The sequence below is a fragment of the Nerophis lumbriciformis genome, linkage group LG19 (genome assembly GCF_033978685.3).
Source record: "Nerophis lumbriciformis linkage group LG19, RoL_Nlum_v2.1, whole genome shotgun sequence".
Taxonomy (NCBI): domain Eukaryota; kingdom Metazoa; phylum Chordata; class Actinopteri; order Syngnathiformes; family Syngnathidae; genus Nerophis; species Nerophis lumbriciformis.
The window spans coordinates 44734753-44762359 of NC_084566.2; the positions used below are offsets into that span (position 1 = coordinate 44734753).

General features: G+C 40.7%; 2 protein-coding genes across 8 annotated transcripts in view; one reads left to right on the forward strand and one right to left on the reverse strand.

The window, feature by feature from the left end:
* Positions 1-2676: 2676 nt before the first annotated feature.
* On the forward strand, positions 2677-18225 carry LOC133618397 (neurabin-1-like). The gene is made up of 20 exons (XM_061978721.2): positions 2677-2728; positions 3080-3161; positions 3703-5156; positions 5448-5580; positions 5671-5791; positions 6127-6231; positions 8797-8893; positions 8958-9080; positions 9196-9249; positions 9556-9656; positions 12333-12461; positions 12553-12637; positions 12705-12750; positions 13353-13489; positions 13549-13691; positions 14952-15002; positions 15066-15273; positions 15832-15987; positions 16098-16274; positions 17948-18225. The coding sequence occupies exons 3-20, from the start codon at positions 3828-3830 to the stop codon at positions 18134-18136; spliced, it is 3384 nt and encodes a 1127-aa protein (XP_061834705.1). The 5' UTR covers positions 2677-2728; positions 3080-3161; positions 3703-3827; the 3' UTR covers positions 18137-18225.
* Positions 18226-19708: 1483 nt separating this feature from the next.
* Positions 19709-27607, reverse strand: part of LOC133618395 (integrin alpha-6-like) — an 85621-nt gene continuing 77722 nt past the window's right edge. For 5 of the 7 annotated variants that reach the window (XM_061978716.1, XM_061978715.2, XM_061978720.2 and 2 more), the window contains 5 exons: positions 25616-25717; positions 25179-25289; positions 20544-20642; positions 20349-20474; positions 19709-20024 (listed from right to left, as the gene is read on the reverse strand). In XM_061978716.1, coding sequence (XP_061834700.1) covers positions 19857-20024; positions 20349-20474; positions 20544-20642; positions 25179-25289; positions 25616-25717 — 606 coding nt within the window. In that variant the 3' untranslated portion in view covers positions 19709-19856. Of the gene's footprint in view, positions 20025-20204; positions 20288-20348; positions 20475-20543; positions 20643-25178; positions 25290-25615; positions 25718-27607 lie in introns of all 7 variants that reach the window. The other 2 variants (XM_061978718.2, XM_072915250.1) reach the window with 1 other exon arrangement.

The window sequence follows — 27607 nt, forward strand, 5'->3', positions numbered from 1 at the left end:
ATTGATTATTAATTATTATCATAACATAGTACAATTGATTATTAATTATTATCATGATAACATAGTACATTTAATTATTATCATGATAACATGGTACATTTAATTATTATTTATTATGATAACATAGTACATTTAATTATTAATTATTGTCATGATAACATAGTACATTTAATTATTAATTATTATCATGATAACATAGTACATTTAATTAGTAATTCTTATGATAACATAGTACATTTAATTATTAATTATTATCATGATAACATAGTACATTTAATTATTAATTCTTCTTATGATAACATAGTACAATTAGTAATTCTTATAACATAGTACATTTAATTATTAATTACTATCATGATAACATAGTACATTTAATTATTGTCATGATAACATAGTACATTTAATTATTAATTATCATAATAACATAGTACAATTGATTATTAATTATTGTCATAACATAGTACATTTAATTATTAATTATTATCATGATAACATAGTACATTTGATTTTTATTATCATGATAACATAGTACATTTAATTATTCATTCTTATCATGATAACATAGTACATTTAATTATTAATTATTATCATAACATGGTACAATTGATTATTAATTCTTATCATGATAGCATAGTACATTTGATTATTAATTATTATCATAACATTGTACATTTAATTATTAATTCTTATCATGATATAGTACATTTGATTATTAATTATTATGATAAATTTGTATAATTGATTATTAATTATTATCATAACATAGTACAATTGATTATTAATTATTATCATGATAACATAGTACATTTGATTATTAATTATTATCATGATAACATAGTACATTTAATTATTATCATGATAACATGGTACATTTAATTATTATTTATTATGATAACATAGTACAATTAATTATTAATTATTGTCATAACATAGTACATTTAATTATTAATTATTATCATGATAACATAGTACATTTAATTAGTAATTCTTATGATAACATAGTACATTCAATTATTAATTATTATCATGATAACATAGTACATTTAATTAGTAATTCTTCTTATGATAACATAGTACAATTAGTAATTCTTATAACATAGTACATTTAATTATTAATTATTATCATGATAACATAGTACATTTAATTATTGTCATGATAACATAGTACATTTAATTATTAATTATTATCATGATAACATTGTACAATTGATTATTAATTATTGTCATGATAACATAGTATATTTAATTATTAATTATTATCATGATAACATAGTACATTTATTTAGTAATTCTTATAATACAATTGATTATTAATGATTGTCATGATAACATAGTACATTTAATTAGTAATATTATCATGATAACATAGTACATTTGATTATTAATTATTATCATGATAACATAGTACATTTTATTATTATTTTATTATCATGATAACATAGTACATTTATTTAGTAATTCTTATGATAATACAATTGATTATTAATTATTGTCATGATAACATAGCACATTTAATTATTAATTATTATCATGATAACATAGTACAATTGATTATTAATTATTGTCATGATAACATAGTACATTTTATTATTATTTTATTATCATGATAACATAGTACATTTATTTAGTAATTCTTTTGATGATACAATTGATTATTAATTATTGTCATGATAACATAGTACATTTAATTATTAATTATTATCATGATAACATAGTACATTTAATTATTGTCATGATAACATAGTACATTTAATTATTAATTATTATCATGATAACATAGTACAATTGATTATTAATTATTATCATGATAACATAGTACATTTGATAATTAATTATTATCATGATAACATAGTACATTTTATTATTATTTTATTATCATGATAACATAGTACATTTATTTAGTAATTCTTATGATAATACAATTGATTATTAATTATTGTCATGATAACATAGCACATTTAATTATTAATTATTATCATGATAACATAGTACAATTGATTATTAATTATTGTCATGATAACATAGTACATTTTATTATTATTTTATTATCATGATAACATAGTACATTTATTTAGTAATTCTTTTGATGATACAATTGATTATTAATTATTGTCATGATAACATAGTACATTTAATTATTAATTATTATCATGATAACATAGTACATTTAATTATTGTCATGATAACATAGTACATTCAATTATTAATTATTATCATGATAACATAGTACAATTGATTATTAATTATTGTCATAACATAGTACATTTTATTATTATTTTATTATCATGATAACATAGTACATTTATTTAGTAATTCTTATGATAATACAATTGATTATTAATTATTGTCATGATAACATAGTACATTTAATTATTAATTATTATCATGATAACATAGTACAATTGATTATTAATTATTCTCATGATAACATAGTACATTTAATTATTAATATAGTACATTTGATTATTAATTGTTATCATGATAACATAGTACGTTACTTACTCAGCAGCAGTTAGTGGGGTAGTTTACACAGGATTAGCAGGGATTATCCATTTACACTATTTAGTAGCATGAGTCGCCATCTGTCTGTCTTCGACGTCGCGAGGGAGACACTGTTCAGTACCTGCTCAATCCGCTCCCGGTAAGAAGACATTTCTGAATCCACTCCCGGTAAGAAGACATTTCTGAATCCACTCCCGGTAAGAAGACATTTCTGAATCCACTCCCGGTAAGAATACATTTCTGGCTATCATTTTTCACTTTTTGGACGACAAAAAAACGTTTCCTGGCTTCTAAAAAGGCGCGCTCTTCAAAGGAGGGCCACACGAGACATGCTGCTTTCAAGTACCGTCGTGAATATGAACACTCTTTGTGGGGGAATATTTGATGCTAGGCTAAACATGCTGCTTTCAAGTACCCTCGCGATAAGGAACATTCTTTGGGGGAATATTTGATGCTCGGCTTAACAAATATGTAGGGCTACTACAGAGATTTTAAAAGTAAAAACGGCGTATATCGTTTTGTGTAGTCCGGGTTCCTTGATCGCCTAGTAACATATATGTTGTCCAATCTCCTACAGTCCCTGAATGCAGCAAACAAGGTGATAGTAATTACAGGTGTGTGGAAAGTTCGACGAGCCCAAACGCCGTGACTTCTGCTCAGTGAGTCGACATTTATTCTCTTCTTTAAACTTTTAGTGGGGGGAAAAACCTTCTAGTGTAACAATTTGCTCATGTGTGTCGTTTAAACACTTTAGAATTTGACCCCGAGGCTACATGCAGATGTCTAAGACTTAGACTAACTTTATTGATCCACAAGGGAAATTGTTCCACGCAGTAGCTCAGTTACAAAGGATGGAAAGTGTAAGGATGGAAAGGATAATGCAGGTATAAAGTAGACTAAAAATGTACCGTAGTAGCAATATAAAATATAACACATATGTAATATTTACATATTATATATAGTATATGATATATACTGATATTTTATATAATATATACAATATAACAATTACCATGTACAATATTACAGTTGCAGCATAAAATAGAGAGTAATGTACATTATAAAGAAAGAGAGTTATAGCTAACATGTCAGATATCATCTACTGCTGTATGGCCAGTGTTTTATACAAAGTCAGAAGTGCCTCTCCTCGCAGGATCACATATGAGACTGACTTCCATGCCATTAAATGCTCTTTGACAGTGGGACCAGCCTACCTGAAGTCTACCTGAAGTTCACGGATAACTTCCTCAACCAGCTCACCTTAAAGCTCTACAATATCTCCTGCTCACTACCTGAGAAGTCTATAAGTGGGCGTCCATCCTCCAATGATGCGTACAGACCACAAAGGCAGAAGCGCCTCTCCTCACAGGATCACATACGAGACTGACTTCCATGCCATTAAATGCTCCTTTGACAGCGGGACCAGCCTGAAGCATGGCTCCAAAGCTGCCCCTGCCCAGTGTTCTGACCTGCGCCAGTCCGCACTACCAACCAGTTTCTCCGATCCCCTTGTGTGCGGCCGACCAAGAACCCACAGCAGCAGAGGGACTAAAATCCGAGACAACATCTTCCTCCAAATGGACAGCCAACAGTCGAAACAAGATGGTGGCTCGGTGCAGTGTAGTTCCGGCTCTACAACCGCCCTCCTTTCGCCGCAGAGTCCAAGCCTGCAGCTCCAAACGTCACCTTTTTCTGCCTGCAGACGTCCGGTCATGGGTTCTGTTTCCAGCATTAGCACACCTGAAGCCTTCTTGCAAGATAAAGCAGCCAGATCAGAGGAGATGAGGGATATAGACAGAGCTGCCCTGGCCCAAAAGTTCTCTGTCACCAGGAAGTTGTTTGAGACCAAGGTTTTCACCGGCGCTGCTCCGGCTCAGGTGTCCAGATGTAGTCTGAGCAAAGAAAAAGAGAGCTTGGTTCAAGACAAACTCACTATAAATATGTGCATTCCAACAACAGACCCTAAATCTCTTACGTCCGATCTCCTCGGTGGGTCTCCTCCCTGTGTAGGCTCAAAAAGTCAACGAGAAGAAGAGGCCAAAGAAGTGATTGTGGAGCCTTGCTTGAACCCTGAGGAGCCACTCAGGGCTGAGCTTGTCCACGTGAAGTCCTCGGATAGCGATGAAAGCGAGGAAAAGGAGAAGGAATGGGTGGCGTTTAAAAGTGATGAGCTCATGGGGGCAAACGTTGAAGAGCTGGTGGATGAGGTTTTTGAAGAGCCCAGTGTGGAGACGGTGGGACTAAACGCGGGGGACTGTCCTGAGATGGCTGACAAGTACGAGCAAGTGAGCGAACAATGTCGTGAGACTGAAAGGGAGGAGCTGAGCCAACATGCTGACGAGCCAAGAGAGGAGCTCTCAGAGATGGGTGAAGTCCAGAGCCAAGGGTCTACAAAGGCCGGGAAGGCGACACCTGAGTTGCAGGAATGTGCCAACATGGAGCAGAAGGTATTGGGAGAAGATGACGTTGGAAAGGTTGAGGGAGGCAGGGAGGTCAAATGTCATGTAACATCTCCGCTGCAAGGTGTGGACACTTCTTTGCTTTCATTGGAATACGAAGAAATTCCCGGCATTCCTCAACTGCCTGATGATGATGATGGAGACGCAGCAGAGACCTCAAGTCCAAAAGTCCGCTTCTCATCAGCACCGATCAAGGTGAGGAGATGTTTTTGAAAGTTCTGTGTTTTTTGTAGCGATACCGAGCTTGTGTTCATGCAGAAACGTTAGCCCAGAGCCATGTTTGCATTGTCAGGGTGGAGAAAAGACAAGATCCTACTTGCTTGACTCTGTCAGGGTTCCATCAGAATAAAACACGGTAAACTGCTGCAGTCTTTAAAGGAACTCACTTTGGAGCTTCTTGGGAACATCAACAAGTGTAGCATGTGGGCGTGTATCGTCACAGATCAGCGACCGTCAGTTCAGTTGTGTGCTCTTTGTCATGCCCAGGTGTACAACACCTACTCCAACGCCGACTACCACCGACACAATGAAGACATCGACCCGGTGTCCGCCTCGGCCGAGTACGAGCTGGAGAAGCGAGTGGACAAGATGGATGTTTTTGAAGTGGAAATAAAAAAGGGTTTGTCTTTTCCTGCCAGATCAGAAACTAAAGAGAAAGCCATGCCTCACACATAACAAATCATCTTCGTCTCTTTCCCCAAACCTCCAGGAGACGATGGCCTGGGTATCAGTATCATAGGGATGGGAGTAGGAGCGGACCAGGGCCTGGAAAAACTAGGAATCTTTGTCAAGACTGTCACTGAAGGAGGCCAAACACACAAAGATGGCAGGTACGTTGCCATATCTGCCGTTCTTTTTATTAGAAAATAAAACATGGCTTATATTTAGCCTGAGTGAACATGATTAGAAACTGGACTGTGGCAGCAGGAGGACATTTAAGTGCATGCTGGGCATTTCAGGGATTAGTCCAAATGATGGATGACGTCGGCGGATGCAAGGTTGACCACTCCCTAGATGTGTAGATAATAGAAATATACAGGCTGAGACTTTATATGCAATATAAAATATGACAGTTTCATCATGCTGTTTTGTGGCGCCATCTTCCATTAAATGTAGCCTGTGGAAAATAAGTGCCATGAACGTCAATTGTTTGCCTTTACCCTAGGATCCAGGTCAATGACCAGATCGTGGAGGTGGATGGAGTCAGTTTGGTGGGCGTGTCGCAGCTGTTTGCATCCACGGTGCTGAAGAACACGTCAGGCTTGGTCAAGTAAGATGCTAATATCATCGCTAGGCTATGAGTTTGTGTTTACACACATCTACACTTTCACGCTTCAACATGTCCGAAAAGGAGTAGGAAGAAGCAGAGCATCACCGACATACAAGTTTGACCTATTGTACAGACAATGTACGTTTGCAACATAAGTTCTACATTTAGAAGAAGTGCCTCAACTCACAAGCTTAATGGGTTACGTGACAGAGCTCTCAACCCAAAACACTTAATTCGCCCATTGTGATGAAATAAGTGCTTGGCTCCTCAAAACAGCACAATTTGAACACGTTACATGCCTTTTTAAACAGAAAAATACACATTCAGATAAGAAATATTGCATGAAAAACAATACAACCAAATGTACAGTAGTTTATGAAGTAATGTAACAATGTACAGCATCGGTACCTCCTTCCAGCTGCTTTTCTGTCAAACACACCATCAGCAGCTTCTCTATATTTTCAAGGATAATTATTTAAACGTCATTGGCTGGCGTTATTGACCATTCTGCTTCAGTATGGTGCAGATGGGCAGTGCTTTGCTCCAACTGCTTCACCAAGTTAGTTAGCGGCCCGCTTCATCACGTTTTTGATCATTTCTTTCTTTAATTCAATGATAATCATGTATGTTTTTCTCCGCACTGTCCTTCACGATCACTTTCTTCTTTTCCATGACCGGAAAAACCAAGTTATGTCCATCTCTAGCCTTAAGCTAATGCGAACTGGATGTTTTAGACGAATCTTACGGGATTCACTGTAGCCAGTGCCATCACATAGGTGATGACAATTCTAAAGGCTCACACTGCCCCGCACACGCAGGCAATGAATGGTGTAGGGGGCCCAGAATTTCTAGCAATAGCCCTGACTGTAGCATTTGCAACGCCAACTAATGGCGGGGATGTTTGTAACTCAAATGTTTGCTTGCAACTTAAAGAAATAATTAGCTAAAAGACAGCTCTTATCTCAAAACACTTAAGTTGGGGCACTCTTGAGTCGAGGTACCGCTGTACTCATCTTTTGAAAACCTCTATTGTTTGAAGAGCAATGCTGGCATCTAGTGGTGTTTTATAGGTATTGCTGGAATAATAAAGTGTAATAATTACATTAAAATAAAGTGTTACTCATTTAAAGTCTCAACAATAGTTGATTTTCTCTCAACTTACATGCATGATGGAATTCCAAGTTTTGTTTTATGTGAAACTTTTGGGATTACTTGGGTTTTAGTATACATAGGGCATAAAATGTGTTGCGATCTTCATGTATATGACTATCCATCCATCCATTTTCTACCGCTTATTCCCTTTTGGGTCGCGGGGGGCGCTGGAGCCTATCTCAGCTACAATCGGGTGGAAGGCGGGGTACACCCTGGACAAGTCGCCACCTCATCGCAGGGCCATGTATATGACTACATGTCTTCTTAAACTGATACTGCACTCAAAATGTCATGTTCTCATTTTGTATTGTACGCAACAAGTAAACATTGACAGCACAGGGTGAAAAAAGTATGTGAACCCCTCAGCTAATGACTTCCCTAAGAGTTAATTGGAGCCAGTCGTCAGCCAACCTGGAGTCTGACCGGTGTGATGAGATCGCAGATGTTGGTTAAAGCTGCCCTGCCCTATGAAAACCAGACCAGGTTTGAGTTTGTTGTTCTCAAGAAGTACAGTTGTGTTGCTTTCTGAAAACCTACAATCAAGAACCGTTGACTTACATGAAGCTGGAAAGTGTTTCAAAAGTGTCTACGGTAAGACAGATTGTCTACAAATGGAGAAAGTTCCATAGGCGTGGTCATCCTGTAAAGATGACCGCAAGAACGGTCAATGAAGTGGAAAAATAATCGAAGAATGTCAGCTAGAGACTACATGCTAAGATTTTGAGGATTAATCAACAAAGAGGACTAGACAAGAATGGAGTTCATCCGGAGGAAGCCACTCCTGTCAAAGAAAACCATTGCAGTACGTTTGGAGTTTTCAGAAGAGCACCGAGATGTTCCACAGAACTACTGGTAAAACATTCTGAGGATGAATAAAAGCAACATGGAGTTGTTTGGAAGAAAGTCACAATGTGATGTGAGGGGAAAAGACAAGACACCAACATCAAAACTGGTGAAATGTGGTGCAGGTGGCATCATGGTTGGGGTCTGCTTTGCTGTCTCAGGGTCTGGACTGATTGCTGTCAATGACAGAAGTCATTCCCAAGTTTATCAAGACATTTTGCAGGAAAACTTTAAGACCATCTGTCTGCCAACTGAGGCTGAAGAGAGGATGGGTGATGCAACAGAACAATGAAGAGAGGATGGGTGATGCAACAGGACAATGAAGTAATACTTTTTCTTGCAACTGTATTTGCATAAATGATGGTTGAACTCCATTTGTAAAAAAAAAACTATCAAAACATAAAGTTCACTGCATCCTCCTGGCAAGAGAATGTTACTGGCAAATGAACTGAAGACTTCCAAACGTTGACAATGTGAGCGTTCTGAAAAAGCTTGAGAACGTGTCGTCCGTAAGTGTTTTTTAGTAAATGTATCTGAGTGATGACCCATTCCTCCTCTCACCTCTGCAAGGTTTCTGATTGGCCGAGACAAGGAGGGGGTGGAGAGTGAGGTTGCACGCTTAGTCAATGAAAGCCTGGAATTGGAGAAGGCAACGCAAAAGGAAAAGGTACACGGTCTCAAATAGTCCTGAGAATAAGGCCGTAATCCTTTGTCTGTGTCCTACTTAACAGAATGCAACAAGCAAGGAGTCCGAAAGTGATGATTGTGTGTCTGAGGAAGAGGATGAAGATGAGGAGAATACGTTGTTACTTTCTTGTTCTGATGGCGACCAGGTGTGCCTCAAATACCGAAAGGTACGCAGTTTGGTGCTGAAGAACCTGTTGTGTCTTATATCTGCTTAAAAGTCTCCCTGGAGATGATCTCAGATGTGGTTGGAGTCACTATTGTGCTCACCTTGTGTCTTGACAGCTCGGCTCCAGACGGCGAAGTCGAGCAGCCCAGCTCCAACACGCCAGAGAGAAGGTAGGTCAGTTGCACACTAAATCAATCACATTTGGGACCGTCTGACCCATTTTCACGGCGCCATGGCGTTATTAGGACACGGGCCTCGTTCCAATACCTCACACTCCTCAAACTGCTGGCTAGTTCATACAAAAGCCACACAATCTGTGGCTGCCATCAAACCGTGTGAGATCAGTGACTTATTTGGAGCTATTGGCTATTGGCGGTGCTTAAAATAGATCTCTTTGAGATGATGGCATCCCTTTTGTGTTTTGGCCATACCGTATGCTACAAACATTAAAAAAATGGTGTTTTCCCTCCATGCAGTTGAAAGCTTATGAGGAGCAGCAGGCGAGCTGGGAGAGCCAGAAGGCTGAGCTGGAACAAAAAGTGGAGGATGCAGAAGAGAAGGCTGACAAGCTAGAAAAGTAGGATATTGTGTTTACTTCTAATGAGACGTAAGAATAGGGATGGGTACCGAGCTCGGTACTATTGTAGGTACTGACCGATTCACCTCAAATGAAAGGGTGCCATATTACGTCCGGTTGCAGACTTTGCACCGGCCCAAACACTTGGCAGGTAGTCGAGCAGTCAGAGCGAACTCAGACGGACTTCCTCTGGGTCCTGTTCCAATTTTCCATGCCAACAAAGCAAGAAGGCGGTGCTCAAAAGTTACATCGAGGCTCCACTTTTCAAAAAACGCTAGCTCAATGTTAAGTTACCTTGGATTCGCCATCAACATGCTACTTATTAGCTTTAGCTATTTCAATACCTCCACATTTGGCAATGGAAACTACAACTAAGATGCATGTTACAATCTGCTGTGATAAGTAAATACTTTGAATATAACAAAACATTCAACTTGACAGCAAAGACTACTTCCTGACTGAGGCTAAGTCTATGCACTACTGCCATCTAATGTCTTGGAATTAAAACTTTAAAAAGTTGATGAAACTACATAGTGCAGTACTTGCAAATGAGACAGATGTGTGGGAAAACAAGATCACTGGTATGTACAGCTCAGTGTTGGATGTTCAATTCAAAACTTTTTTTTAAACAATTGAACCGAGATAAAAGTCCCAACAATGTTATTGTTGAGTAGCAGTATGAACAAACGAGGTCTCAATTTTCATTGCTTGTTTAAACGGGCGTCACATTTGTGTCTTGTAGACGAGTGCTTCATCATCATTATTATTATTATTATTATTGTTATTATTATTAGATGCAAGTGGGACAACCAGCATACTCAAGTGAAAAGAGGATGATGAGTTTTAAAAGTAGCTCAAAGGATCAGTTGCTTTGTTTTGCAGTGGGGAATAGAAATAGTTCTTGTAAGTAGGGATGCACTTCCTGTACAACACATTTGGCTTAATGGATGCATTAATAATAATCATAATAATAATGTTTGATGGATGCATTAATAATAATAATATCAATGTTTGATAGATGCATTAATAATAATAATAATGTTTGATGGATGCATTAATAATAATAATAATAATGTTTGATGGATGCATTAATAATAATATCAATGTTTGATGGATGCATTAATAATAATAATAATAATAATAATGTTTGATTGATGCATTAATAATAATAATAATGTTTGATGGATGCATTAATAATAATAATAATAATATCAATGTTTGATTGATGCATTAATAATAATAATAATGTTTGATGGATGCATTAATAATAATAATATCAATAATGTTTGATGGATGCATTAATAATAATAATATTGTTTGATGGATGCATTAATAATAATAATAATATCAATAATGTTTGATGATGCATTAATAATAATAATATCAATAATGTTTGATGGATGCATTAATAATAATAATAATGTTTGATGGATGCATTAATAATAATCATAATAATAATGTTTGATGGATGCATTAATAATAATAATGTTTGATGGATGCATTAATAATAATAATATCAATGTTTGATGGATGCATTAATAATAATAATAATATCAATAATGTTTGATGGATGCATTAATTATAATAATAATGTTTGATGGATGCATTAATAATAATAATAATGTTTGATGGATGCATTAATAATAATAATAATAATAATATCAATGTTTGATTGATGCATTAATAATAATAATGTTTAATGGATGCATTAATAATAATAATATTAATGTTTGATGGATGCATTAATAATAATAATAATGTTTAATGGATGCATTAATAATAATAATAATAATGTTTGATGTATGCATTAATAATAATAAAATCAATGTTTGATGGATGCATTAATAATAATAATAATAATATCAATAATGTTTGATGGATGCATTAATAATAATAATAATGTTTGATGGATGCATTAATAATAATAATATCAATGTTTGATAGATGCATTAATAATAATAATAATATCAATAATGTTTGATGGATGCATTAATAATAATAATAATATTTGATGGATGCATTAATAATAATAATAATAATATTAATGTTTGATGGATGCATTAATAATAATAATATTAATGTTTGATGGATGCATTAATAATAATAATATCAATAATGTTTGATGGATGCATTAATAATAATAATGTTTAATGGATGCATTAATAATATTAATAATAATAATATCAATAATGTTTGATGGATGCATTAATAATAATAATGTTTGATGGATGCATTAATAATAATATTAATATTAATGTTTGATGGATGCATGAATAATAATAATAATGTTTAATGGATGCATTAATAATAATAATAATAATGTTTGATGTATGCATTAATAATAATAATATCAATGTTTGATGGATGCATTAATAATAATAATAATAATATCAATAATGTTTGATGGATGCATTAATAATAATAATATCAATGTTTGATGGATGCATTAATAATAATAATAATGTCAATAATGTTTGATGGATGCATTAATAATAATAATAATGTTTGATGGATGCATTAATAATAATAATAATATTAATGTTTGATGGATGCATTAATAATAATAATATCAATAATGTTTGATGGATGCATTAATAATAATAATAATAATAATAATAATAATAATGTTTTCACACAAGTGAAGTTGAAGGTTGAAGCATGCATGTTGTTGAGCAGGTACTGGCAGGAGGCCCAGACTCTGTGCAGGCTGGTCAGTCAGCGCCTGGCGGACGCCCAGAGCCAGTCAGACGGCCTGGAGGTGAAGTACTGCAAGGCCAAGAGACTTCTGCGAGACTACCAGAGCAGGTAATCACTTAATTCCTTCCCAATTAGCCTGCGATTATACGCCGCTAATCTCTGCGGGATTCAACCTTTCAACAAAGAAATGTTTGTGCAGGGAGGAGGAGGCGCAGAGGAGGGAGGCAGACTTGTGTCAGGAACTAGAGGAGCACAGGGAGACCATAGGAAGACTTCAAGCTCAGGTCAGGAACTTGTCTAAATCTTACACCAAAATGTCTTCATCGTGCTCCTGCTCTCTTTTCTTCTCAGCTGGAAGGGAAAGAGCCGCAGTCCGGAGGGCAGAGTCTGGCCTCAGGTAGGTAGCGGGCTTTGGGAGACATGTTGCACTTGTTTCTAAGTCTCATGTCTCAGATCCAGACTGGCATGTGCTGGTTTCTAAGTGTCATGTCTCAGATCCAGACTGGCACGTGGTGGTGTCTAAGTGTGATGTCTCAGATCCAGACTGGCACGTGGTGGTTTCTAAGTGTGATGTCTCAGATCCAGACTGGCACATGGTGGTTTCTAAGTGTGATGTCTCAGATCCAGACTGGCACATGGTGGTTTCTAAGTGTGATGTCTCAGATCCAGACTGGCACGTGGTGGTGTCTAAGTGTCATGTCTCAGATCCAGACTGGCACGTGGTGGTTTCTAAGTGTCATGTCTCAGATCCAGACTGGCACGTGGTGGTGTCTAAGTGTCATGTCTCAGATCCAGACTGGCACGTGGTGGTTTCTAAGTGTGATGTCTCAGATCCAGACTGGCACGTGGTGGTTTCTAAGTGTGATGTCTCAGATCCAGACTGGCACATGGTGGTGTCTAAGTGTGATGTCTCAGATCCAGACTGGCACATGGTGGTTTCTAAGTGTGATGTCTCAGATCCAGACTGGCACGTGGTGGTTTCTAAGTGTGATGTCTCAGATCCAGACTGGCACGTGGCGGTCCCTGGCACCCAGCGACTGGACTGCAGCGCTCACATAGCTCGAGGTCAGCTGGCTCAGAAGTCCCGGCGCCACCCGCCCTCCCGTGACAAGCTGAGGGAGAGCTTGAAGAAGGAGGTGTGAGTACACTACTTCACCTTTGAAGGAACATGGCCGTCACGACCTTGCCTCCGCAGGATGGAGGTCAAGAGTCACCATCGCAGGCGGAGGTGCCAAGCCAGGACGTGACCCCGACCATCTACGTCACTGACACCAGCAGCCCCCCCCACACCAAGTCGTCCTCATCCAGGAAGTCCAAGAGGAAGATTCCTGACTTCAGGTGCGCCCGCCAACATGAGGGATGTACTTTTAACTCTTGCAGTGTGGAATGTTTCATCATGTGGAATTACCACAAACACTAACACTATGACACTTACAAAGAGTCTGATTCCAAGTCTGATATATTTGGCGTTTGGTTGGTGTTGTTCCTTACAAAGAGTCTGATTCCAAGTCTGATATATTTGCTGTTTGGTTGGTGTTGTTCCTTAGAAAGAGTCTGATATATTTGGCATTTGGTTGGTGTTGTTCCTTACAAAGAGTCTGATTCCAAGTCTGATATATTTGCTGTTTGGTTGGTGTTGTTCCTTACAAAGAGTCTGATTCCAAGTCTGATATATTTGGCGTTTGGTTGGTGTTGTTCCTTACATAGAGTCTGATATATTTGCTGTTTGGTTGGTGTTGTTCCTTAGAAAGAGTCTGATATATTTGGCATTTGGTTGGTGTTGTTCCTTACAAAGAGTCTGATTCCAAGTCTGATATATTTGGCGTTTGGTTGGTGTTGTTCCTTACAAAGAGTCTGATTCCAAGTCTGATATATTTGGCGTTTGGTTGGTGTTGTTCCTTACAGAGTCTGATTCCAAGTCTGATATATTTGCTGTTTGGTTGGTGTTGTTCCTTACAAAGAGTCTGATATATTTGGCGTTTGGTTGGTGTTGTTCCTTAGAAAGAGTCTGATTCCAAGTCTGATATATTTGCTGTTTGGTTGGTGTTGTTCCTTAGAAAGAGTCTGATTCCAAGTCTGATATATTTGCTGTTTGGTTGGTGTTGTTCCTTAGAAAGAGTCTGATATATTTGGCGTTTGGTTGGTGTTGTTCCTTAGAAAGAGTCTGATTCCAAGTCTGATATATTTGCTGTTTGGTTGGTGTTGTTCCTTACAAAGAGTCTGATTCCAAGTCTGATATATTTGCTGTTTGGTTGGTGTTGTTCCTTACAAAGAGTCTGATTCCAAGTCTGATATATTTGCTGTTTGGTTGGTGTTGTTCCTTACATAGAGTCTGATATATTTGCTGTTTGGTTGGTGTTGTTCCTTACATAGAGTCTGATATATTTGCTGTTTGGTTGGTGTTGTTCCTTAGAAAGAGTCTGATATATTTGGCGTTTGGTTGGTGTTGTTCCTTAGAAAGAGTCTGATTCCAAGTCTGATATATTTGGCGTTTGGTTGGTGTTGTTCCTTACAAAGAGTCTGATTCCAAGTCTGATATATTTGGCATTTGGTTGGTGTTGTTCCTTACAAGAGTCTAATTCCAACGTGTCCTTGCAGCGGTCTGCGTAAGTCTCTGGGCAAGATGAAGACCCAGAACGGGCGCACAAGGTCAGTGAACTTGGCCTCCTTCAATGCTTGTGTCACATGACCTGACTGGTGTTTTGTGCCCAGGGCGTCTTGTGGCCACCTGGCGCAGGTGCCCTCCCAAGTGTCTCCATCAGGCTCCGCCTCCTCCATGCCCTCCTGCTTGCCCTTCACCTGGTTTGGGGAGCGTGGAAGAGAGAAAGAAGAGGAGGGCGAGAGAGGCGTCGGGTGGAAGCTGCGCTCCATGTCCAGCAGCAGTCTGCCTTACCTGACCACCTCAGGGCGAGGAGATCAGGTACGCAAACACCTTGGCTGGTGTCCTGCCTTTGATCGCTGAGGCCAGGATTCTAGCACGTACTGACCTTGGTCTGCACGTACTGGCCCCGGTCTGCACGTAGTGACCTGGGTCTGCACGTAGTGACCTGGGTCTGCACGTAGTGACCCGGGTCTGCACGTAGTGACCCGGGTCTGCACGTACTGACCCCGGGTCTGCACGTACTGACCCCGGGTCTGCACGTACTGACCCCGGGTCAGTACGTGCAGACCCGGGGTCTGCACGTACTGACCCCGGGTCTGCACGTACTGACCCCGGGTCTGCACGTACTGACCCCGGGTCTGCACGTACTGACCCCGGGTCTGCACGTACTGACCCCGGGTCTGCACGTACTGACCCCGGGTCTGCACGTACTGACCCCGGGTCTGCACGTACTGACCCCGGGTCTGCACGTACTGACCCCGGGTCTGCACGTACTGACCCCGGGTCTGCACGTACTGGCCCCGGGTCTGCACGTACTGGCCCCGGTCTGCACGCCGCACATGTGCAGGTGCAAAGTCTCCTTTCTGTCGCTTCCAGAGTGTTGGCTTCAGCTGGAAGGGGCGTGGCTCTAATCACTGGAAGGGGCGTGGCTCTAATCACTGGGAGGGGTGTGGCTCTAATCACTGGGAGGGGCGTGGCTCTAATCACTCGCTTTCTGGACACTCTCTGACTTTCACCTTGTCTTCCTCAGAGGTAAGCAGCCTTTCCTTCCTTCCTGTCGCCTTGCTTCCTACTTTGTGCCGCTGATTTGCTCCAAGTCCTGAGTGTGTGCTGGTCACCTGCTGCATGTCTCATGCCTGCAGACTCTGGACCAGGTGGAGGAGGACCAGCCGTGGCAGAGTGGAGCGGTGTCTGAGTGGAGCAGCCATCACGTGAGTCTGTGGCTGGCGGCCGCCAACATGGAGGCATGTGTGGCCCACCTCTCAGCTGCAGGAGTGGACGGCACACAGCTGCTGGCCATGGACAAGGACAAACTCAAGGTCAGCCCTTATCCTGCAAAGAAAAGGCACATTTTGGACAGCACTGTGTACTGTTTGTTCAGTTAGCAGTCAACATTCCATTCCCATTCTTTATGGTGACGTCTCCTAATATATTATTTGCTCAACGGATTATAATAAAACAAGTTAGAGGACACAAAAGCTCCTCTTGGCTCTTCATGTACCATTTAGACACAAACTGTTGGCTGAAAAAACATCTTTTTAAAGAGAATTTATTAAAAAAATGTGAGAATGTTAATGTAATACAGCAGATAAAAATAGAACAACTCCAACCCAATCCCAGTTTTACAATACATAGGATGGAATTTGACATCCATTTTCTACTGCTTGTCTCTCTCAATACTAAAAAAAGGACAAATAAAAATGATGAATTAAGGGTGTAATGTCAGCTTTGTAGATACCGGGAAATTTCGGTTTCAAAGTCTTGACAATGATGTTGTGACGTATCAAATAATATCTTGGTGTGTAGTTTTATTCTAGCACGGGTCTGAAAGTAAACTACATCTCCCAGAATCCTCTGCGCCGCGGGGAGGGCAAGGTGGGGGCGTGACCGCAGGAAGCAGGAAGTGAAGAAGATGAGAATTGTTGATTGGCTTTGACTTCCTTTTTCATGTTGTGGAATTGTTGAGCAACAGCAGTTTGGAAGCAGTTTAATGGAAAATCAGTGACCACTTCTACAATGTTGTTGTAACGACAGAGGAGTACATAACCTCAGTGCCAAATGTAGACCACTTCTACAATGTTGTTGTAACGACAAGGGAGTACATAACCTTAGTGCCAAATGGAGACCACTTCTACAATGTTGTTGTAACGACAAGGGAGTACATAACCTTAGTGCCAAATGTAGACCACTTCTACAATGTTGTAACGACATAGGAGTACATAACCTTAGTGCCAAATGGAGACCACTTCTACAATGTTGTTGTAATGACAGAGGAGTACATAACCTTAGTGCCAAATGTAGACCACTTCTACAATGTTGTTGTAATGACAGAGGAGTACATAACCTTAGTGCCAAATGTAGACCACTTCTACAATGTTGTTGTAACGACAGAGGAGTACATAACCTTAGTGCCAAATGGAGACCACTTCTACAATGTTGTTGTAACGACAGAGGAGTACATAACCTTAGTGCCAAATGTAGACCACTTCTACAATGTTGTTGTAACGACAGAGGAGTACATAACCGTAGTGCCAAATGTAGATCACTTCTACAATGTTGTTGTAACGACAAGGGAGTACATAACCTTAGTGCCAAATGTAGACCACTTCTACAATGTTGTTGTAACGATAAAGGAGTACATAACCTTAGTGCCAAATGTAGTCCACTACTACAATGTTGTTGTAACGACAAGGGAGTACATAACCTCAGTGCCAAATGTAGACCACTTCTACAATGTTGTTGTAACGACAGAGGAGTACATAACCTCAGTGCCAAATGTAGACCACTTTTACAATGTTGTTGTAACGACAAAGGAGTACATAACTTTCAGAGACGGATCCATCCCTTTCAGAAATGGAGCAGCATATTGATTTGTATGTTTGTCGCCCTCTGGTGGCCAATGTTGTTAAAGCATGTTGTGCTGTCAGGCGCTGGCCGTGAGTCAAATGTTGTGCTGTCAGGCGCTGGTGTTAAAATAATGTTGTGCTGTCAGGCGCTGGGCGTGAGTCAAAGTGAGCGCTGTGCCCTGAAGAAGAAGCTGAAGGAGCTGAAGAAGAGAGATGAGAAGGAAGAGAAGGTGAGACGTAAGGAGAGAGCCAAGAAGGAGAAAGCCTGCTTGATGATGGACAACATGAAGAGGCCACACACTGACACACTTCCTAGGACCGAGTCTCTGCTCTAGAACTTTCTCTTGGACCTTCACCAGCATCTTACCTCTTTTTTTATACTTCTTTTAAATTATATCTTTTAATAAATAATCATTTCAAATTTGACTCATCTTTTAATTTGTCATAACAATTTTACACTGCAACATTTTTTAAATGTATTTCACAAAATGTTTGCTCCTTGACTGAATATTTAGAGAAGTACGAACACAAATATTTAGAGAAGTACTAACACAACAAATATTTAAAGTACTAATACAACAAGTATTTAGAGAAGTACTAACACAAGTATTTAGAGAAGTACTAACACAAGTATTTAGAGAAGTACTAACACAAGTATTTAGAGAAGTACTAACACAAGTATTTAGAGAAGTACTAACACAAGTATTTAAAGAAGTACTAACACAAGTATTTAGAGAAGTACTAACACAAGTATTTAGAGAAGTACTAACAAGTATTTAGAGAAGTACTAACAAGTATTTAGAGAAGTACTAACAAGTATTTAGAGAAGTACTAACAAGTATTTAGAGAAGTACTAACAAGTATTTAGAGAAGTACTAACAAGTATTTAGAGAAGTACTAACACAAGTATTTAGAGAAGTACTAACAAGTATTTAGAGAAGTACTAACACAAGTATTTAAAGTACTAACAAGTATTTAGAGAAGTACTAACACAAAAAGTATTTAGAGAAGTACTAACACAAAAAGTATTTAGAGAAGTACTAACACAAGTATTTAGAGAAGTACTAACAGAAGTATTTAAAGAAGTACTAGAGAAGTACTAACAGAAGCATTTAGAGAAGTACTAACACAAGTATTTAGAGAAGTACTAACACAAGTATTTAGATAAGTACTAACACAAGTATTTAGAGAAGTACTAACAAGTATTTAGAGAAGTACTAACACAAGTATTTAGAGAAGTACTAACAAGTATTTAGAGAAGTACTAACAAGTATTTAAAGAAGTACTAACACAAGTATTTAGAGAAGTACTAACACAAGTATTTAAAGAAGTACTAACACAAGTATTTACAGAAGTACTAACACAAGAAGTATTTAGAGAAGTACTAACAAGTATTTAGAGAAGTACTAACACAAGTATTTAAAGAAGTACTAACAAGTATTTAGAGAAGTACTAACACAAGAAGTATTTAGAGAAGTACTAACACAAGTATTTAGAGAAGTACTAACAAGTATTTAGAGAAGTACTAACAAGTATTTAAAGAAGTACTAACACAAGTATTTAGAGAAGTACTAACACAAGTATTTAAAGAAGTACTAACACAAGTATTTACAGAAGTACTAACACAAGAAGTATTTAGAGAAGTACTAACAAGTATTTAGAGAAGTACTAACACAAGTATTTAAAGAAGTACTAACACAAGTATTTAGAGAAGTACTAACACAAGAAGTATTTAGAGATGTACTAACACAAGTATTTAGAGAAGTACTAACAAGTATTTAAAGAACTACTAACACAAGTATTTAGAGAAGTACTAACAAGTATTTAAAGAAGTACTAACAAGTATTTAAAGAAATAAGTACTATTTAGAGAAGTACTAACAAGTATTTAGAGAAGTACTAAAGTATTTATAGAAGTACTAACAGAACAATGCAGTGGTGTGTCTTCCACGTAACAAAGGAGGTTGAAGTGAATAAATATAAAAAGTCAAAGATTGCAATGTAATAACTAATAATCCCTGAAGCACAAAGAGGTGATATTTACATGAGCGTCCTTTTAGGCAAATACTTTGGATTGTGAATAATGTTCATTGTCATGCCAGGTTGTCCTCCAGGACTTCTTGTCCACGTTCTGCCAGCGGGTGTTGTTGACATCTCTGTTCTTGCTTGGAATGCGTACGGCGGTGTAACGTGGAAGCTGTTTGTTCCTCTTGAAGAAGCCACACTGGAACACAAATGCAGAGATGAAGAAAGCCGGGCGGAGGGTGAGTGTGTTCAAGTGCAACAAGAAGCGATGCGGAGGTGAAATAGAATAGTTGAACAGCGCCACCCTGAGGCCATGCATGTGCATGAAGACTTGAGGAAGAAACATTTGCACCGCTCGGTATCGGCCGGGTCAAATTACCCCTCGGTTTGTTTTTTTTAGGCATTTGGTGTCAGCCTCTTTTTTTCGGACGTGTCCCGTTTCTTTTTGCCAAAGACTCCACACTGGGGATAAAGAAGTGGTTAGAAGATGTTTGGAGTGGCCACACCCGGGTGTTGCTCCCACCTTCCACAGCAGGAAGATGAGCAGCGCCAGCAGGAGCAGCGCCAGCAGCACGGACAGGAAGATGATCCACCAGGGCACGCCGCCGTAGCTGGCCTCACGACGCTCGGGGAAGGCGGTTATTCTCAGCTGGAGGAGGACAGGAAGTGGATTTAGTATTGACCGAGCACACCTGTGGAGATGTTCCTCTCTGCGCACCTGTGTCTCAGCATTCTGCACCACCATGTTCTTTCTGGTGCTCTCCATCTGCAGCAGTGCCTTCACCAGCACCTCCACATGATGCACCTTGCTGTAGTCCTGGGGGAACACATCACACATACAACTCTCTCAATTCCAATCACTTCGTAGCGGGGGGTGTATATTGTAGCGTCCCGGAAGAGGTAGTGCTGCAAGGGCTTCTGGGTATTTGTTCTGTTGTGTTACGGTGCAGATGTTCTCCTGTAATGTGTTCGTCATTCTTGTTTGGTGTGGGTTCACAGTGTGGCACATATTTGTAACAGTGTTAAAGTTGTTTATACGGCCACCCTCAGTGTGACCTGTATGGTTGTTGACCAAGTATGCTTTGCATTCACTTGTTTGTGTGAAAAGCTGTAAATATTATGCGACTGGGCCGGCACGCAAAGGCAGTGCCTTTAAGGCACGCCCCCAATGTTGTTGTTTGGGTGGAAATCGGGAGAAATTCGGGAGAATGGTTGCCCCGGGAGATTTCCGGGAGGGGCACTGAAATTCGGGATTTTCCCGGGAAAATCGGGAGGGTTGGCAAGTATGTCAATCAATTCACTCCCTCACTCTCTCTCTCTCTCTCTCTCTCTCTCTCTCTCTCTCTCTCTCTCTCTCTCTCTCTCTCTGTCTCTGCCCCTCCCTCACGAATGTTGCTGCACACACCTTCACAATTTGTTTTGTTTTTAACCCCTTCTTAACCCTGGACGTACATTGAAAATACACGCAACCCTGACTCAAAATGCCACACATTTGAGGCATTTAAGAAACCCCGCCCAGACAGCCCCGCAAAAGAGGACATCCATCCATCCATCCATCCATCTTCTTCCGCTTATCCGAGGTCGGGTCGCGGGGGCAGCAGCCTAAGCAGGGAAGCCCAGACTTCCCTCTCCCCAGCCACTTCGTCCAGCTCTTCCTGTGGGATCCCGAGGCATTCCCAGGCCAGCCGGGAGACATAGTCTTCCCAACGTGTCCTGGGTCTTCCCCGCGGCCTCCTACCGGTCGGACGTGCCCTAAACACCTCCCTAGGGAGGCGTTCGGGTGGCATCCTGACCAGATGCCCGAACCACCTCATCTGGCTCCTCTCCATGTGGAGGAGCAGCGGCTTTACTTTGAGCTCCCCCCGGATGGCAGAGCTTCTCACCCTATCTCTAAGGGAGAGCCCCGCCACCCGGCGGAGGAAACTCATTTGGGCCGCTTGTACCCGTGATCTTGTCCTTTCGTTCATAACCCAAAGCTCATGACCATAGGTGAGGATGGGAACGTAGATCGACCGGTAAATTGAGAGCTTTGCCTTCCGGCTCAGCTCCTTCTTCACCACAAATGATCGATACAGCGTCCGCATTACTGAAGACGCCGCACCGATCCGCCTGTCGATCTCACGATCCACTCTTCCCTCACTCGTGAACAAGACTCCGAGGTACTTGAACTCCTCCACTTGGGGCAAGATCTCCTCCCCAACCCGGAGATGGCACTCCACCCTTTTCCGGGCGAGAACCATGGACTCGGACTTGGAGGTGCTGATTCTCATCCCAGTCGTTTCACACTCAGCTGCGAACCGATCCAGTGAGAGCTGAAGATGTTGTCCGGGGGGCTTTATGCCCCCTGGTAGGGTCTCCCAAGACAAACTGGTCCTAGGTGAGGGATCAGACAAAGAGCAGCTCGAAGACCTCCATGAAATATAAAAACCAAGGACCCAGATTTCCCTCGCCCAGACGCGGGTCACCGGGGCCCCCCTCTGGAGCCAGGCCCGGAGGTGGGGCACGATGGCGAGCGCCTGGTGGCCGGGCCTGTCCCCATGGGGCCCGGCCGGGCACAGCCCGAAGAGGCAACGTGGGTCCCCCCTCCAATGGGCTCACCACCCATAGCAGGGGTCATAGAGGTCGGGTGCGATGTGAGCTGGGCGGAAGCCGAAGGCAGGGCACTTGGCGGTCCGATCCTCGGCTACAGAAGCTAGCTCTTGGGACGTGGAACGTCACCTTGCTGGGGGGGAAGGAGCCTGAGCTAGTGCGCGAGGTGGAGAAGTTCCGGCTAGATATAGTCGGACTCACTTCGACGCACAGCAAGGGCTCTGGAACCAGTTCTCTCGAGAGGGGCTGGACTCTCTTCCACTCTGGCGTTGCCGGCAGTGAGAGGCGACGGGCTGGGGTGGCAATTCTTGTTTCGCCCCGGCTCAGAGCCTGCACGTTGGAGTTCAACCCGGTGGACGAGAGGGTAGCTTCCCTCCGCCTTCGGGTGGGGGAACGGGTCCTGACTGTGGTTTGCGCTTACGCGCCAAACCGCAGCTCAGAGTACCCACCCTTTTTGGATTCACTCGAGGGAGTACTTGAGAGTGCCCCCCCGGGTGATTCCCTCGTTCTACTGGGTGACTTCAACGCTCATGTTGGCAACGACAGTGAAACCTGGAGAGGTGTGATTGGGAAGAATGGCCGCCCGGATCTGAACCCGAGCGGTGTTTTGTTATTGGACTTTTGTGCCCGTCACAGATTGTCCATAACGAACACCATGTTCAAACATAAGGGTGTCCATATGTGCACTTGGCACCAGGACACCCTAGGCCGCAGTTCCATGATCGACTTTGTAGTTGTGTCATCGGATTTGCGGCCTCATGTTTTGGACACTCAGGTGAAGAGAGGGGCGGAGCTTTCTACCGATCACCACCTGGTGGTGAGTTGGCTGCGATGGTGGGGGAGGATGCCGGACAGACCTGGCAGGCCCAAACGCATTGTGAGGGTTTGCTGGGAACGTCTGGCAGAGTCTCCTGTCAGAGAGAGTTTCAATTCCCACCTCCGGAAGAACAAAAGAGGACATGTCCGGGGAAAAGAGGACGTATGGTCAGTCTACTCTGCAGTGGTACTTCTTTCACCATAATGACCAACATTAGCGTAGGTATTCATTACAAACAAGGCAAATATTTTACTCAACAGGTGTTATTTCATGTTTTTACTACACCCACTTTGAACGGTAACACTGTGTTTGAATATGAGAGAATAAAACACTGTACTTGAATGAAGTGGTTCTTTTGGCCTACCACTAAATGTTTGACAACCACATGTATTCAGATATGCACTAAGCTGGATAGTTGAGGGTCAAAGTTCAAAGGTAACGATACAACTTTTCCACATGCGATACGATATTGGCCGATATCGTTATTGATCCCAATCACACGTCTATGATGTTGCAGTGTGGACCGTTAGAAAAGGTGGTTGATCAAGTGAATTGAGTCCAGACACAACAATGGTAGGAATGAAAAACTCTCAACTATTCATTATTTGCTGCTCTGAAATAGACTTACACTATGCTGCCTTTAAGTTGAAGTGGAGAGGTAAAAGTGGCCACAATATTTCATTACCAACCTACTCAGTGGCATAGTGATTAGAGTGTCCGCCCTGAGATGGGTAGGTTGCGAGTCATACCAAAGACTATAAAAATGGGAGCCATTACCTCCCTGCTTGGCACTCAGCATCAAGGCTTGGAATTGGGGGTTAAATCACCAAAATGATTCTCGGGCGCGGCCACCGCTGCTGCTCACTGCTCCCCTCACCTCCCAGGGGGTGATCAAGGGTGATGAGTCGAATGCAGAGAATAATTTTGTGTGTGTGTGTGATCATCATTGGTACTTTAACTTTTAAGTTAAGGTCCTGATGCAGTGAGTTGAGTGATGCGGACACGTTTGTTACTGGATACGCTCTATGAAGCCTCTACCTTGGAGATGTTGCATGTGTAAGTAATTTAAGTATTTGATGTGGACAAATGTTGGGTTTTGGACTGCAATATTGCTCAAATAATTACATATGTCTATCCATCCATCCATTTGCTACCACTTGTCCCTTTTTGGGGTTGCGGGGGGTGCTGGAGCCTATCCCAGCTGCATTTGGGCAGAAGGTGGAGTACACCCTGGACAAGTCACCACCTCATCACAGGGCCAACACAGATAGACAACATTAACACAATAGGGACCATTTAGTGTTGCCAATCAACCTATCCCCAGGTGCATGTCTTTGGAGGTGGGAGGGGCCTATCCCCAGGTGCATGTCTTTGGAGGTGGGAGGGGCCTATCCCCAGGTGTATGTCTTCAGAGGTGGGAGGAAGCTGTAGTAGAACCCACGCAGTCACGGGGAGAACATGCAAACTCCACACGTAAAGATCCCGAGCCCGGGATTGAACTCAGGACTACTCAGGACCTTCGTATTGTGAGGCACATGCACTAACCCCTGTTCCACCGTGCTGCCCTACATATGTCTAGCTCGTGTGCTATTGTGTGCTTAGCTGTTGTGTAGCTGCTGGCTCCTACTAGCCTACAGCCTACCATGTTTACAACTGAAACACAAGAACATTTAAACCTGATTGACTACTTCATGAATACAATATTTCAGATGTATGATTATTTTTGTGAACATACTACCCTCATAATAGGACGCACCAATATAAGTCCTGCCACTTAGTGACTTCCTAAAACCACAAATCTTTCACTAACTCACTTCAGAATGATTATTGTTTTGTCATGGAGGTGAAAGGTCAGTGACTTAGTTGTTGTGATTGTATGGAGAATGAGTGCAGGACACATACCTCCACCAAGGTGGTAACTTAGTTGAATGAGTGCAGGACACATACCTCCACCAAGGTGCTGTTCCACAGGCGGGAGTGTACGGTGATGACTGCATTACTGTCTATGCCCCGCAGGGGACACTTGATCTTCACACACTTGGCCCCGTCATCACATGACTGCACACATTAAAGACATGAATCAAGTCTCATGTTTGAGTCTCTTCTTAAACACTTGGCTCATGGTCACATGACTACATTAAAGAAGTACAACACAAGTCATGTGTGAGTCTCTTCATAAACACTTGGTCACATGACTACATTAAAGAAGTACAACATAAGTCATGTGTGAGTCTCTTCATAAACACTTGGTCACATGACTACATTAAAGAAGTACAACATAAGTCATGTTTGAGTCTCTTGCACTTATCTGGAAGCTCCTCCTATCCACTGTGCCAACATGGCTGCTGTGTGAAAGGTATATACAGTATAAACATTTCTCTTACCAGAATTTTAGCAGAGTTCTTGTCCACCAAGCGTGAAATAATGGCCTCATCACCACCTCTGACCTTCTGTGCGGCCCTCCTGCTCCGCATGGTACCTGCTTCCTTCCAGTGGAAACACACACAAGGACAGCACTTAGTGTTCTGAAAGTTACTTTGTAACTAAGTCATTCATCCATAGTTACTCCTTACTTTACCAGCAAAGTAACTGAATTACCAACGGAATTACTCTTTAATAAATGTAATTAATTACTATAATTAATGTATAGGTTACATAAAAAACAACTTTTGTTTACTATAAGAGCACAGTGTGTGGAGTCTGTGCGTTTAAAAGGCGGGGCCTGTTGCCTAGTGACGTGTGGCGTCATCAAGGGGTTTCAACAGAGCTGTGTTTGTTAGCTTTAGCAATTAGCAGCGCACTTTGTCGGCTTTGACACCAGCTAATTTGTCTCTTTTCACCGGCTTGTGTTACCTCTGCTTAGTGATGAGATTGAATGTGCTTCCATGGCTGTCATATCCTCTTGTCAACAAATGGGGTATTGTTTGGATGGCAAGTTTGTCACTTCAATCATTGACTTGTTGTTCAATATTCCCATGGTGTACGTGTGTGCATGTTGTGTCACACCTTCCTCTTTGATATCAACTTCATTTTAGTGCGATACTGCTTGTCGCTTTCACCAATAAAAAGATATTTCCTGCATTGAACTTGCTGCACTTATGAGGCTGTCTTGTTGGCGACATAAAACCACATCAAAAGTAGCGTGCCAGGTTACATCAAGCTATTGCTAACGGCGCTGTAACGGACCTAAAAGTAATTAGATTACTCGGTACTAACGCCATTATTACATGACGCTGTTATTACGAACACTGCTTAGTAGTACTGAGTTTAGGAAAATAAATGTCTTTCATTATTCATTTTAGTGCTTTATATCCCTGACAGAAAAACCTTTATTTATTTATTTGCAAAGTGGTTTGCACCTGTTAAGTGAGCAGAATAAGGCGTGCAATCTATTTAGCATCTTGGTCTTCATGAATATGCAGATTAGCAAACCACCTACAATACTGGGAGGAGAGGATGCAAACACACGCAATGTGATTCATCAACACTCATCACTGTTTTGCGAGCAATATTTTGCCTTTTATTTAGCACGTGTAAAACTTAGGTGCAAACTGACGGCAGCAGGATCGATGCTGGTGTTGTTGTGAGCTGCCAACACAGACCAAGTGTGTCAGCATATTTGCATGATCTGTCAGGCAAATACATTAGTCTTATACAGCAACATACTTTTATATTTCTATATCTGCATCTTGGGTGAGTTCATGTGCTGATTAATACAAATTCGATTGATGTCTCTTGGTGTCTGCTTGTGGGTTTTTTTAATGGCGTTCGTCTTTTCATTTAGAATATATATTATTAAAATGTCCGCTAAAGTGGGTTTCATTGTGGACTGTTTCTAAAATGCCCATAAAAAGTGGTACATGCCTGCTGCTTGTTTGATAGCAAAAGGCCACAGGTGACAACATGAATGTGCAGGAAATGATGGAGTGTCTCCCTGGTCAAAGCTACGTAGGACATGCAAAAACCTCATTTAAATCAGGCAATTTGCACCAGTTATGAATAGCACGTGCAAAGTTAGTAGATCACACGCTATTTCGTAGATTGCACACGCTGTTTAGCACGTGCTATTTGGATCTTAGTAAATCAGGCCCATACAGTATTAATTGTTCCACATGGATACAACTTTACTTAATAGCATTTAAAATAATATATGTGGAATTATCATCGGTATAATAAATAAAATCAAAAATAAATATTATATTTGACATATTCTATTTTTTTTTACACACACACATTGAATTTGATATCTTATTATAATGAAATTACTTGCTTTTCTTTGTGTATTTGTTTTTCTTTTTTTCTTCCTTCCTTCTCTGTTGTGGTTATTTGGGTTAAATAAATGGTAAATGGTTGTGCTTGGCGTGCTACACAAATGG